The 14,586-nt window shown below is 36.5% G+C and overlaps 1 protein-coding gene across 1 annotated transcript in view; it reads right to left on the bottom strand.

The window, feature by feature from the left end:
- Positions 1-305: 305 nt before the first annotated feature.
- LOC136033633 (protein Wnt-7b-like) overlaps positions 306-14,586 on the bottom strand; it is a 46,792-nt gene continuing 32,511 nt past the window's right edge. The window contains exons 4-5 of the mRNA XM_065714439.1: positions 5,232-5,497; positions 306-1,224 (exon numbers count right to left, since the gene is read on the bottom strand). Of these exons, the coding sequence (XP_065570511.1) occupies positions 745-1,224; positions 5,232-5,497 (746 nt within the window). The 3' untranslated portion in view covers positions 306-744. The remainder of the gene's footprint in view (positions 1,225-5,231; positions 5,498-14,586) is intronic.

A 14,586-nucleotide genomic window follows, 5' to 3' on the forward strand; every position in this document is an offset into this window, starting at 1 on the left:
TCAATCTATAAAATTTTGAATTTTCTAAATCAAAATTAAAATTAAAATAATCAGAAGAAATAAAACCTGACGCGACGGAGAAAGAATAGATACAGATTATAATTGACCTGAATCAGATTATTTCTTTTTTTTGGAAGAGAGTACTTTTCGTCACAAGGTTGTGTATAACGGCGCACAAATATCAAAGAGATCTATTTTTTCTGACATATCGAAGTCATAACAATATTTTCAAAAGTCTGGCACCCCTCCCTCAGAATCTCTAGATTTTCATTTTTTTTGTTTTCTTTTGGGGGGGTTATATAATTAAGGAAAACCTCTGCTGTTTTCTAATTTATGTTCACTTTTATAGACAAAAAGACTTAAAAAAAAATCCGATATATTCCAAAATTTACAATATGATTTACACACAAATGCTAGCCTAAAAGGGGAACAATATGACCAATAAAACATATGTACCCAAAAAGGGTAGCAGGACTAAATATTTAAGCTCCTTTTAATACATTATTATTTCAACGTCTCCTATTTAACGAAAAAAAAGGAAGAATAAAACTTTGACGAAGAGTTTTCTGTACACATATGCCACTATGTGGCAAAAAACGCAGTTGTTCTATAACATTGTAAAATATTATAAATAGTCCTAAGTTTGGCTTATAAAAATAGAGATCAACTAAACTACATAACAAGCTCCTTGAGGTAGTCCGTTCTACCTCTTTGAGGTAGTCCTTTCTACCTTCTTGAGGTAGTTCATTTACAGACCGTGACCCATTCCTCAATTGTACAGTTCTCACACTCAACCTCACAACACCATTTAAATCGGCAGCGGCATCTTTCTACCCTTCTCTGTCTGATTGTGTTATACCCTCTGCCACAACAAAGTGAGTCACAACTATCTAAACTTGTGCTTGTTCGATTACACTGCCGTCCTGTGATGCCTTGGAATCCAATATCTGATCTACCTTCACAAAAAGTTGGTGATCTCTCATAATAAAGAAGGTCTGTTTCCGAAGGTCTCTTTCGACGATTCCTAGGGAAAAGTCTTTTTCTTTTACCCCTCGCACCATTTCCTAGTACAGACTGATCTACTAAAATGGCATAGTTATATCTGTCTTTCAAGATATTTCCAACTCGACGAAAGTCGGGCGTAGCGCGCCAGCAGGTTTTCATTTCACAGCTGCCAGACATCCCATGACATTTGCACTTCATTTCAGTGTTATGGCTGACAACCTTAAAAAAAAACATAGTTAAAATTAGCCACATTCAAAGGAATTGGTTAAGATGCAATTTGGAGGTTTTGAAACCTCAACGTTTTTGAAATAGTGAAATTTTGTGTCTTCAAATTTTTTGCATTGTATTTTGTCCTAGCCCCACCTTCTTGTCAGAAAATGGCACCTACGATTTTGAATAGATCCCTCGTCAGTCTTTCAGTCGTTTTTTTCTCTTAAAGCCCTTGATGTCTATCATAAATTTATTGGCTTATAGATCAATACTGAAGCCATCCAAAGTTCTTGCATTTAAATTTCATATCCGTTTGATACTAAGGTGGAAAATCTAAGACCGACCCTTATTTTTACTTAGCATTTATTTGCTAAGACGAAGCTTCGCATCAGCACTATCCTAATTAAATATTTGTAGGTTTTCATTTCACTGTCCTTCTGTCTTGATGACCAATGATTTAACATTTACCAAGTTTGGAAGAAGATACAGCAGATACAATTTTGCTAAATACCTGGCAAAAGATTTTAGCACTTGGAGGATCTTAATTTAGGGCCTGTTGAGTGTAGATAATGTTACTTGCTTGAGTGTTTTAGACCTTAGATCCTCCCGTGCCTCTAGAGGAACTTAAGGTCTCCAAGAAGAGTCGCCAGTCTTCTCTCATCACTCTGGTCGCCCAGACATCTACCCATTCGGGTTGGATTAAGGCATTGAGATTTGTTAGGTCAGCCCGGTAGCTGCGTCATAGGGTGTTTTGGGGCGTCCTCTTCTTCTGGTATCACGTGGCTACCTTTGAAGGACGACCTTCGGTAGTCGAGTTTCGGACAGGCGGGTCACATGGTCGCTCTATGACTATCTACCTTCGTTCTACTGCTCTAGGAATGACGCTTGGACGGATAATAGATAGACATATCTATTAACAATTGAACTAGCATCTTTTTTATACAATCCTGATAAGGGAGGGGATGCCAGGTTTGCTTCTCACTCAACTGGACCACATCTCTTGGCTTTTTCTACAATTAGCCATGACTTGATGCCCACAACTATTCCATTTTAATTCAAAAATCCACTTCCTATAGTTGATCACTTTGGTATCAGTGGCTGAGATGTATTTTGTCGTGCAGTAGCGTTCTTTACTTTTTGGGACCAGTGGATATTTAGAATGTGCCTTGAACAGATTTTTTCGAGCGTGAGGAGATGAGACTTGCTTGAGTAGATAAGAGAAAAATTTGCTTAGATGATTTCCTTTGTTCGGCAAAAAGGGGGGGGGGATTGAAAACCTCCGGTATTAAATTTGTTACCGTGATGATTCTGATGATACTTTTTACGAAAATATAGAAAAGAGGTATAAAATACATTTCCAGAATCTAGGAGAGCAATTTTTTATTTTTATTTTTTTCAATAAAAATACCACGAAAAGGGCATTTTCAATTAAATTCTCCAAAAAATACATTTCTCTAAATTTAAGGGAGGGCTCAAAACATTTAGGGGGACAAATGTACTTAGATTGTTTACGCTCCAGAGTTTTACCCACATAGATATTGCTACTCTGTTCTCCTTGTCATAAAACTGAATAACTTGTAAAAAGATTTTTGGACGTCAGTAAGGCGGGGAGTAATTTTGTTTCCAGCATTTGACAAATAACACTTTTCTTGCATACATATGCTTTTTCAGACATTGTTCTCGTCTTCTAAAAATATTTTAAAGATAGCAGTGGTCAATAACAGATGAATTCAGGGGGTAGAAATTTACAAAAATGTAGGAGGGGTAAGGATTTTTCTTTGCAATAATGATACAAAAAAATTATTTCAAAATCTTGGGGGGGGGGGGGGTGTAATTTGCTTTTATGTATTTTTTGAATGAAAATAAAAAGGCACTCATCAAAATCTGGGATTCCCTCCCCCCCCCCCCCGCCATTGGGTACCCTGGAAGAATCCAAGACAAAACCAGTCACTATTAGGAGACATGAAATAAAAGAGTTTTTTGGGGGAGGGGGGCTATATAGTTATCCTGTCCATTAGATGTCACCCTGTTTTAGTGCGTGGGATTTATGTTTCACTTGTCAATGTGGGGCCCAGGGATCCATCTCTGCCGAAGAAAGATTGGGCAATAGGCTTGCTACTTTTCCCTGTAAAAAAGACTCAGCAATTGAAACGTTGAATGGGTGTTTTGTGCGTCAGCAATGGCCCTGCAGGATCTTTATCCTTCTTTTTCACCCTTCTTTTTTTTTAAATGTTCTGAAACCTTTCGCCTTTATCTCCTCTATAATTTCAGGTCGGGTCTTGATCCCTAAATGGCATAACTAGGACATTCGCTCATTGTTTGGACCAAGGTCTGTTAACATATGATAACTTCTTCTGGCGAAAGATCTGATGACATGAATTTAGGGACCTCTTCCCTCCAAATTCATAGTATTGTGAACAAACTCCCAAAGGTACAACTAAGAGATTTATCCCTTGCTTCCCAACCAATTTGGCTGAGATCTGACAACATTTTCAAGGGGATGTCGCGATGAAAGTAACACAGAGTCCCAGGCTACATATAAGCCTGGTCAGACCCTGATATCCAAAAGACTAGAAAACAAATATAGAACCACCCTAGCTTGGCAAGCTTGGTCGAGATTCGATAAAATCTTGTAGAAGTTGTTCGGATTTAACGGCTCCTAATGCGCCCCTTCCCTCCACTTTAAAGGTCAGTATCCCTAAATGCATAACTAGGACATTAGCTTCCGTTTTTCTTCAAGTTGGTTTGGATTTGACAAATGGTGCTGAAATGCTAAGGACAAGATTTTGGTTCTTCTCCTTCTGTCCCTCTCCCTCCACTACAGGGGCCAGATTACATCCAGATAGGCTAAATGCATAACTAAGAAATTAGCATCTACTTTCTACCAAGTTTGGCTGGGAACTGACAACCTTCTGCAATCATCCTTCTTACTGCAAATCCCCTCCCACTTCTACAAGATAGATCGCAACTTAGTTACACCCGGCTAATCCTGACCCTATGAACACATGAAATTCAAAAAGGTCTATGAAAGTCAAAAATTTTATCAACAAACAAGAATTTCTGTATTCAGAATTCCTAGCTCAATAAATTACTAGGATGCCGTAGTACTTCTTTGAAGATTTTCTTCTCAGTTGCATAATACCATGCTGGAAATTAATTGCCATCTCTTTCCATAACCAAGCAACAGGTCACTGATCACGAAAATGTAAAAAAAAACGAAGTTGTAATACAACTCCACAGCGCAATTATAGTTCTAAATGCACTCTTTGACATTTCCGACCCCCCACCCCATCTGACAATTTTTTTTAACATTGAGTGTAAGTTAGCTATCCACAAATAGGAAAATGCTCTTAGGCTAAAGAAGGAGTTCGTGTTATAATAAGGTAGCTAAGGTTATAACTGCAATAATAGGTTGCTTGGTCACAGAAATTAAGCAAGAGGTCTGATGTGGTGTCAGTGGCTGTTTTCTGCCAGCACTTGAATTTACCACCTTTTTACGAGGTTTCTGACGTTACTACCCCTTTCGTCCAGGCATGTTGGATGGTTTTAGCAAAACCTGACGCATAGACGGAAAGGAAATACTTGTTGACGATTGTTTAAATGATGTCACATTAATGAGTGTTGTGTATTTAAACCAACTAAATTGTTTAATTTTTTAATTAGATTTCCAAGATGATAGTTTTTCTAATTGTTCATAGTCAAATCATTCATATCTTAAGTGTTGTGTCCTGTTCTTTTCTGGTTTAAAAAGTCATTTTGCTTGCCTAGTTCACATGTTTTTATTTGATGATTGTGTGTATTTTCTTACTTTACATCTTGATCATTTATATCATTTTTGCTATTATAGTAGTTTTCCTTGGTTTTACGATAATAAATACATAAAAATCTGTCACATAATTGGTTACTTCAAGTTGATGGAATACATTTGGTACTCTCCGCCCCATCTATTGTCTACTAAAGAATTAACATTCTAAAACTGGTAATCAATTTACTTTTTGCATCAAAAAAAGACTCACCAGACGGCCTGCTTGATTATTGTGTAGATTAATTTTCGATTGCATATCTTTGGCTCTTTCTTTTATATCCAAAAACACCCGTGAGAATTTCACTCCGTATTCTACATTATGTGAGCATCCGCCCCACTTCCAGTCTTGTCCGACGTAGGCACTCTCTGGTCGATCACAACCGCACGATATCAAATCTCCTTGGCTGCAAGCTCGTGAAATTGCGTGAGCCACACCAGCAGCAGAAATGGCATATGCAAAAGCAGTTTCGCGAAAACCTGAAAAGAAGAATGTAATTCATTTTAATTAAAACAGGAACAAAACTAGTTTTGAAATCTTCTTGGTTGTATGCTCTTGAAACTGCGTGATTACCAGTGGCAGAAATGGCACGTGTAGAAGCAGTTTCGAAAAAGCCCCCCCCCCTCCCGAAAAAAATAAAAAGTTGTTTTAACAAGTTTAAGAAAAACAAGTTTGAAAAAAATTTATGTAAAGTTTGAAATCTTTCTCAAATCATGCCAGTAAATCTCCTTGCCCCTGTGTAACATTACTCCTTGAAAATTTATCCGGAAACTTTCCTTCCCACGGAAAATTCGCCGCGTGGAAAATCTTCCACCCCCTCCGCGCAAAAAAATACACTGGAAATTTCCGTACATTTCCCTATAACAACTACTATATGTGATCAATATGTCCGAATTGCGCAACTTACAGCCTGTTCCCTAGGGAATATGGCTATTTGTGTCATCACTAAAAGCAGTTATTGGACCTTTCAATTATGCTGAATTAAACAATTTTCTTTAAATTTTGATCAAATGTATCTGGGAAAAAATTGGTGTGAGAGGGGATCTAGCTGCCCTTCATGATTTTTGGTCACTGAAAAGGGGCACTAGACTATTTGATTTTCGTTCGAATGAGCTCTCTACCAGGCTTCTAGAACAATTGGTTCTATTCGATCACCCCTGGGAAAAAATAAACAAATAAACACACATCCGTGATCTTTCTTCTGCCAAAAATTACAAATGCATCATTTTGTATATACGAGCATGAAACCTCTACAAAAGTGCTCTACGGTATTCCGGATCTATTGGTGGGATTCGCGTTAATATCGCTTGACTTTTTAACGGTTTTATAAAATAACGGTTTTTTAACGGTTTTATCTGGTTAACGGTTTAACGGTTTTTATCCGCTTTTAAAAAATTCAGCAAATTTTCTCAGGGTCACATCTTTTGATGGGTAATACAAAACTTGATGAACTTTATTTGGAATCAGCATAAACAGCTGATTCTTTTGACGTATCTATTGTTATCAAAATTATGTTTTTAGAGTTTCGGCTACTATTGGGCCGAATCGCCCCTTGCTTATAGTTTGTAACCACGAACTGTTCGAAGAGGCCTTGAAAATTTTTTCTTAAGTAGGTACATACGAACAGGATTGCTACCTGTAGCACACAAGTGCTATTTCAGCACTATTATGGTCAGTTTTTGACTATAGCACCGAAAATCACTGTCTAGTACGCAAATTTGGGCAGTAGTAGGACTTTAGGAACTGACCATGATGGCAGCACTGCATACGAAGAATCAGAAACGTACGGAGGATTTTTTTTCAAGGGGGGATACAGGAATAAAAAGTTAATTTCATTTAATAATCTGACTAAGCAGTACCCAAAAATTTCAGAAAAATTATGCTTTTTGGGATTTGGTTGAGCCCTCCCTCGCTGTATACGTCCTAGCACAGGAGTCAATATTATGGGGAGGTGGAACAAGTTTTAAAATCCTTAACATAATCAAATTGCGCGGAAAATACAGAAGAAACAATTAAAATACTGATTTCGTTGGGAAGGGGCATAAGCCCAAACTCTCCCTCCGTACTTACCTGTTCTAGAGAGCCTTATATAGGTCTTTTTGTATAAAGAGGAAATAATTGGGCAAACCCACAAGTTTTAATGGTTTTATTTGGAACATTCAGTAACAATGATTTTGTTAATGTACAGATAATTTCACAATGTGATGGAAAGGTGGCTCTAAAAAGATTATTATTTCAATCTTATCAAGTTTGACCTTTTCAAAAATTTGAGTTTTATCTATAGGCGATATGCATGCTTTGCCTTATTTAACCATACAGAATAGCTAACCCTTTCTCACCTAATAAATCATACCTTTGATGGAGAAAGTATAATTTACTTTATTTACTCCAGTCAAAACAGTGATGAACTGATCATCGATCAACCAAAATGTAACTTATCATACCATACCCTAATCTGTGATTACCACCCCAGCAATCAGAAGCATGATAGTACACCCCAAAATCATATTTAAATTATATTGTGGATTTTTTCCTGTGTAAAATGTATTAAGCATGAGATCAGGCGCGTATGTAGGTGCAGGAGGCTTTTAGGACCCTGACACCACGAGTTTCTTATAATTGTTCCCGTGTTTTTTTTTTTCATGTTTCTGCGTAATTTACCCATCTTTTGTGTTTTGTTTTTGAGCATATGCCTCCTTTCCCCGTTTCTATTATAGAAATCAGCTCGTTTCCATGTGGATTTATGAGTTTGTACCTGGGATTAGGAACAAACTAGCAATGATGGAACCTCAAGCAATTACACTTAATTCAGATTATTCTGAGAAAAATGAATAAAAATATACAAGAAAATACACCTTTATTAAGTGAGGAGCTTTGGAGTGGTACAATGCATATGAATAAGCTTTAAAATGGAAAAATATACGTGGATGTGCAATTTTGTGACACTAAAATATTTCTTGAGAAGATATGGGTAGGAGGAGGCATAAAGGTGGTTGTATAGTAAGCAGCTGTGGTTGAAGAGTCGAGGACCACCATTCTACTCTACAATTCTTTAATAAAGACAGTATGAAATTTAAATTTGTAACAAGTCTGGGTTTGCTGATTGTGCTTTTTTTTTTATTTCAAATTGGTGATAAGATGTTGATGATGAAACCAATACAAAATAAGGCACAGACCAGCAAAGTCGGCAGATTTTAGGGTTAACGTAGGGCTACATCCAAGCAATGGAACAGGGAGATTCTATACAAGTAAATAGACAGCGAATACAACAAGCAAATAGATAAAGCTTCTCTGGTAAGGTTTTAGAAGGGTGGTCTTGGACATATATTACCAGTACTAAAGTAGCTTTGTTACAAAAAATTGAAAAAAGGGTCTGGTCAAGGGGGTTAGGGTATTTGAACCCCCCCCCCCGGAAATGTTTGTACCCCCTTAAAAACGTAAAAAACGAATATAAACAAATTTTTGATACGTTTTTTGCAGCCCTCCCCGGAAATGTTGGTACCCCCCTTAAAAACGAAAAAAAATGAATATAAACAAATTTTTGATACGTTTTTGGCAGCCCCCCCCCCAAAAAAAAGAAAAAATCCTGGATACGGTACTGGGTCTGGTATAGTAAATAGACCTACAACTTCTTAATAACAATTTATGATTACATCCAACTTTTGGCAGCTTAACAAGAAATGTATATGATGTCAGTTGCAACGCTCACAAGCTATCAATTTAACGAGTTATTTAAATTTTAGCAACAAAATTGCTGAGCGACTCTTAACTTTCTACGGTCGTGCTGAAATTCTTAAGGGTAAATGTTAGCCCCCTAAAATAACAATATATTTAGTCTTTGAATAGTTACTTTTATTTTATAAGCAAATTTGACCAATTTTATGTTCAGATTATGTTCAGAATCTTAACGAAAATCACACCATCAGATTCAGCGTATCAGAGAACCCTACTGTAGAAGTTTCAAGCTCCTATCTACAAAAATGTGGAATTTTGTATTTTTTGCCAGAAGGCAGATCACGGATGTGTGTTTATTTTTTTTTTTTAGGGGTAATCGTATCCACCCAGTTGTCCTAGAATGTTGCGAGAGGGCTCATTATAATGGAAATGAAAAGTTCTAGTGCCCTTTTTAAGTGACCAAAAAAATTGGAGGGTACCTAGGCCCCCTACCACGCAAATTATTTTCCCAAAGTCAACGGATCAAAATTCTGAGATAGTCATTTTATTCAGCGTGGTCAAAAAACCTTACAACTGTCTTTGGGGACGACTTACTCCCCCATAGTCCCCGTGGGAGGGGCTACAAGTTACAAATTTGACCAGGGCTTACATATAGTAATGGTTATTGGAAAGTGTACAGGCGTTTTCAGGAGGATTTTTTGGTTGGGGGAGGGGCTGAGATGAGGGGGATATGCTGGAGGAACTCCCCATCGAGGAATTTGACCAAGGATAACTAAAAAACTAGATTCCCGTAATTTTCCCAGTTTCATCAGCCGAAAAAGTAGAATTGAGAATCATCAATCATAAATCAATCCTAAATTATCGCATATATAGGCTACAAGCCTGCGCGCGGCAGAGGCCAAAACAATAGGTCTTCTGGTACTTGATATCACTCTTATATACGTATTGTGGTATTCCAATGTCTGTTTTAGAAGAAAATACACATCTACAGATTTTTGAACCCTAATTGTAGGAATTTATGTAATATCTTAATGAAATTGGTATTTCCAAAAAAATGAACGAAACGCATATCCCTGAAAGGATATGTTTTTCTGAGGTGTAAAATAAGGGTAAGAGTAAATCCAACGTCTAGACTCATTCCCTGTCCAATTATAATTAATTATTTAAATTACGACTTACTTGAAACAAATTTCATTGCTCCCAAAAACACATGTAGTTGAACCTTATGTTTAAAGTTATTGTGTCAATATTTATTGTTATCAAACTCGACTTACTAAGGTGGCGTTCACATAACTGTGAACGCCACCGTATTGGACATTGCTATAGCCATAAATTTTCCCTGGGGGAGGAGGACTTTACCATTTTTTGATTAGAACTTAATTTTAGATGAGCTTTGAAAGATATTTTGGGGGGGTAGGCCCCTTGCTACGCTTATTTTAACTATATTCAGGCAAGATGGTCACGTCAACTCCCATTGGAGCATGAATACTGGACATGAACGGAATGTGTTTATTCCAATGACCTAGTTGTAAAACATAGATCAAGTTGCCTAGAAAGGAAATAACAGCCTATCGGGAAGCTTGTTTTCTTTACAATGGTGGCGACTTAAGTTTAAAAGTCACGTTCAAGCATATGTCTAGCCCAATTTTTATGTCTAGGCAGGCTCCTGCCCGAACGACCATATCTTGGCGTCAAAGCCAAGCTCGTGAACATTGGTATGGGTGAGCCAGAGAGGGCAATAGAAACAAGAAGATACTTTAGTAAATGTAAAGAATAGGAGAATGATAAATATTCTGATTTGAATCTTGGTAAAAAACAAAGCTTCTGGTGGTATTTCTCCCTCCCACTTGGCAAATTTCATGATGGGTGCATGGTTCAGGTAGAAATCTATGTGAGCGCTACTTTATGCCAATTTCCATTGCTCAGTTAAAAAAAACAATCAGTCAAAATTGTCTTTAGGACAAATGCCCTTTAGGAAAAGCATTTTCGATAGGCTCATGAAGATGACCCTTTAATTTTATAATTGGCTTCAATTAGCGTGTCTCTAATTAGCATAATAAGAGATAGTATTGGAAACAAGTAGACTACATACCAGCTTAATAGACGCGTTTACCGGCAATGTGAATCAGGCTTAAAGGCATTGAATTAATATTAACATCATAATCGTTGAAAAGATGAGAAATTAAAGTGTAAAATTTATCACTTAATATCTCAGTTGGTGGTCGGCTTTAACAATAGCCAAAACACGAAAGTTTCGCTCTAATGTGTTAATTTTAGGGTTTTGGTGCTCGGTTTTTTACAAAATGACTTCATAAAGCTTGTGCTGTAAAGTTTGGGCGGTATTTTTGAGTAACTACTTTTACGAGGGCAATATTTTATTTAGTGTGTAAGTCCTTTGGTTTGGCTATTAAAAAACATGTTTCTCCTTTTAAGTCTTGTGTTCTAGTTAACTAAACGCTCCAAATTTTTCATGACTGTTACAAAAGGCTATAGCAGCTTAAGTGCAAAATCCATGGAGCAGACATACGTATGGGGGCGGTGGGGCCCCCCACAATCCCAGTATTTCTTGATTTATGGGCAATTCTTATTAAAACTGTAAGAAAATTATTATACTCCCCCCCCCAAAAAAAAAATACCATTGCCACCCTCCCCCGAAAAAGTCCAGTTACGTGCTTCATATGAAGTAAAGAAAGATAAAGCAGAAGGGCAGAATAAAACTTATAAACCAATTGAGGATTATTTCAGAGGGAAGGACTTTTCGAGGGAAAGGGGACAAATTTGAGAAAAGACCAAAAATAGGTGTAGTCAATGAAGTCGAATTTTGGAGGCCAGAGCTTCAGATCTGTGTCTACTGGATTGTACCCTCTTTGTCATAGTTGTTCTCAACTTTGTGTAAATGTTTTAACTGTGTTTAATTTTGTTATTGTTGCTGCTTTCGATTTTGCCATCTGTTCCACGCCGGTTTCTCAGGTCTACCTCTGCAAAGTAACCTAGGGGTTAATAATCTTCCCAGAATCTAGTCTAAGAGTCAGAAATAGATGGTTTGGTATTACAATCAAACAAATATGTTTGCTGTCGCAACAGGATTTCTGAATCTATAACACGGGACATTCACAAAAATAATTACTGTTGGGTTATTTATTTTGGTCAAGTATGTGAGACTTGAGTTGGATGAATATGATCGTGGAGAGAGGTTAAAGAAATGTTTAAAGTGAGCTGTATTGAAGATTTTACTACAAATCTGTATGATTGTGAAGGAGCAAAAATGGCCATTCAATGAAGTTGCCAGAACGGTGCCAGAGGGGCAGCCACAGCAAACACGAAGAAGAGGAAGCCAAAAAATATAATTTGCTGAATGCACCACCAGACCTGAAGCACATCAACATAATAGCCAAACCACAGTTAGGAGTCGTTTTCACAGCATTCCAAATGAAGGATTACTTGTGGCTGTTTTTTAGATCTCTGGTGGCAGAGTGGGAACTAAGGTCTATAGCAAGACAGGGGTACAGTTGAAAATATTGTACTTAAAAGCACCGTTTTAACGGGGAAGCTGATGGTGTTACCATGCAGTCACAAATTTATAATGGCTACACAAAATCCGCTAAAAGGTGTGTAACTGAAATAACTGCAACCATCTCTTTTCATGGGTAGCATAATTCCTTCATATCCTGCTATGCTTTTTTTTCATACCATGAAAATGTATTAATTTTTTGCCTCAAACAATAGCTTCGTTGTTTGTTTTAGGTAAGCAATTCTCAATGTAAGCAACATAAGCTTGGTTTGAAAGGGTTAAGAACGTAAAGAATTGCCCACCAAAAGATTTTCTCTTCTTTTTTTTTGTCTGTCAGGACTAGCAGGCTACTGCAATTTGTAGAGAGATCTTAGTAGCTCATTTAAAAGCTGCTCCTCATATATATGTGTTTTTAAAAAACATTCTCTTGATAGCTCTATCCTCAAGTGTCAAATTGCACCAAAAACGGCACTTTTGGAGAAAAGATGAACAAAAAAATAGTGTTATAACAATATATATATATATATATATATATATTGTCATATCTTCTGCAATAATAAACTTTAATAGCTGAATAAAATATTCAAGGCACAACTCCTTTCTCTCAAGTTTTGTGTTAACGGTAGCATTACAAGCGATGGGAGGCTTTTGTGGATCAACCCGTGCTTTTTAATTTAAACTACCCGTCATCCTTAAGTCCTAGACAAAGACTGGCATCTTAATCAAAATCTTTGTATTTCTGCTTATCAATGCTTATTACTTTAAGACCACACAGAAAATAGGTTTGAATTGAGCCCAAAAGTGGACTGAACTTGAATACAGTTTTTGGGTACGAGTTTTTTTTCTAATAGTTATGTAATTTATGTGGATAGTTATGGTATGACTATGCTGCTAAGTCTTTCAGGCACTGAAAAAATTTTGCGAACGTTAAAAATTAAGCCTGGGCTGCATAGTTCTATCTGTTAATAATTAATTTTATTTTATTAAGTTTACATACTAAAAATAACGTATCGATTCTCGTGTGTCGTACAGTCATGCATCAATTGCATTAAAGGCCATATGGCTTGGCCATAAGAAATTCCACCCAGCCTTACCTTCCATTTTTTCCCGCTTGCTCTGGAAATTATTAAGTCTTAAAACATGAAAGGTAAATGATGGGGGAGCAGAATGAATAAAGATTACACTAAGACTTTTTTTTACTATCTGGCTAGATGCTGCAATCGTCATGGTTGAACTAGAACTGTTGCCCGGTCCCCAAATCTTCATTATTCCGCGAAAAGATCTTCTATGATGACAGTCAAAAACCCGTTCCTAAGTGGCTCTCAAAGAATCAGCTGAACAAGTTAGATCAGGAGAATCAAAGGTCCTTTAATCCAGAACTAATTCACATTTTATTTTTCTTTCATTGGATGAGGTTCGTGCTTCTATTTTTTGCTCCACTCAAGTTAAAATTTGGGTAATTTTCAGAAGGAGCCTATATAACCTTCACCAAAAATTTTTAATTATTTTCCAATAACTCCAATGCAATTCTTACAGAACTTTTTTCTATATGAACCCTCCCAAAATACGTCATTTGCGCTTGTGATAAATTCACGTATTATTTTTTAATATATGATAATAAATTAGCTGATATGTAAGCAATTGAGCTAAAATTTGCATTTTATTTACTATTGATCTGTTTGTTTTTTTTTGTTTTTTTTTTTTGTAACAATCTCTACGAAAAAAGATTGGCATGGTAAGTGTGCAGTCTTTAACCTCCGATTTCTCTTTTCTCTTGCCATGGGTAACTAAATCCATAGTAACGACCGTGTAGTTATTTACTTTTTTTTCTTCTGTGATGTTTTTCCCTTGTATCAGTGACCTGTAAGAATTTTGAAGGGCTTATGAATTTAATTTTGTGTAAAAATATCTCTTTTAATTTTTAATAAGCAAAATCTCAGCTCAAGCAAAATCTGCCTTCGAGAGGAGTTGTTATTCATAAATGCAGAAAGTTAAATAATAACATAAAAAAAAAACTGAAAGTAAAGGATACGCATATGTGCAGAAATTTTATAGCGGCCCAATAATAGCAATAATAAAATTTTAAGAGTTTTAATCAAAACCCAGGAATTTTGAGAATTTTTGGATATTTTTAGGGGTCCGGCCCAGGATCCCCCCAGAAGTTTTATGCTTTTTACGGGCCTATTACTTTTCACAAATATACCAATCAGGTTAAAGAGTTAGAGTTATTTTTCAAACAAAAACAGCTTAGATTCCACTGTCTGGGAAAAAAAATCCCTATTGTTTCTAAGTTGTTTTTTTTTTATATCGAAAGGCGGTGTAGTCTTTGTCACTATTTAAGAGCTATTTTTTCTCTCCAGAAATCACGTTTCCTTGTCTGTT

This window comes from Artemia franciscana, chromosome 12 (genome assembly GCF_032884065.1).
Source record: "Artemia franciscana chromosome 12, ASM3288406v1, whole genome shotgun sequence".
Taxonomy (NCBI): Eukaryota; Metazoa; Arthropoda; class Branchiopoda; order Anostraca; family Artemiidae; genus Artemia; species Artemia franciscana.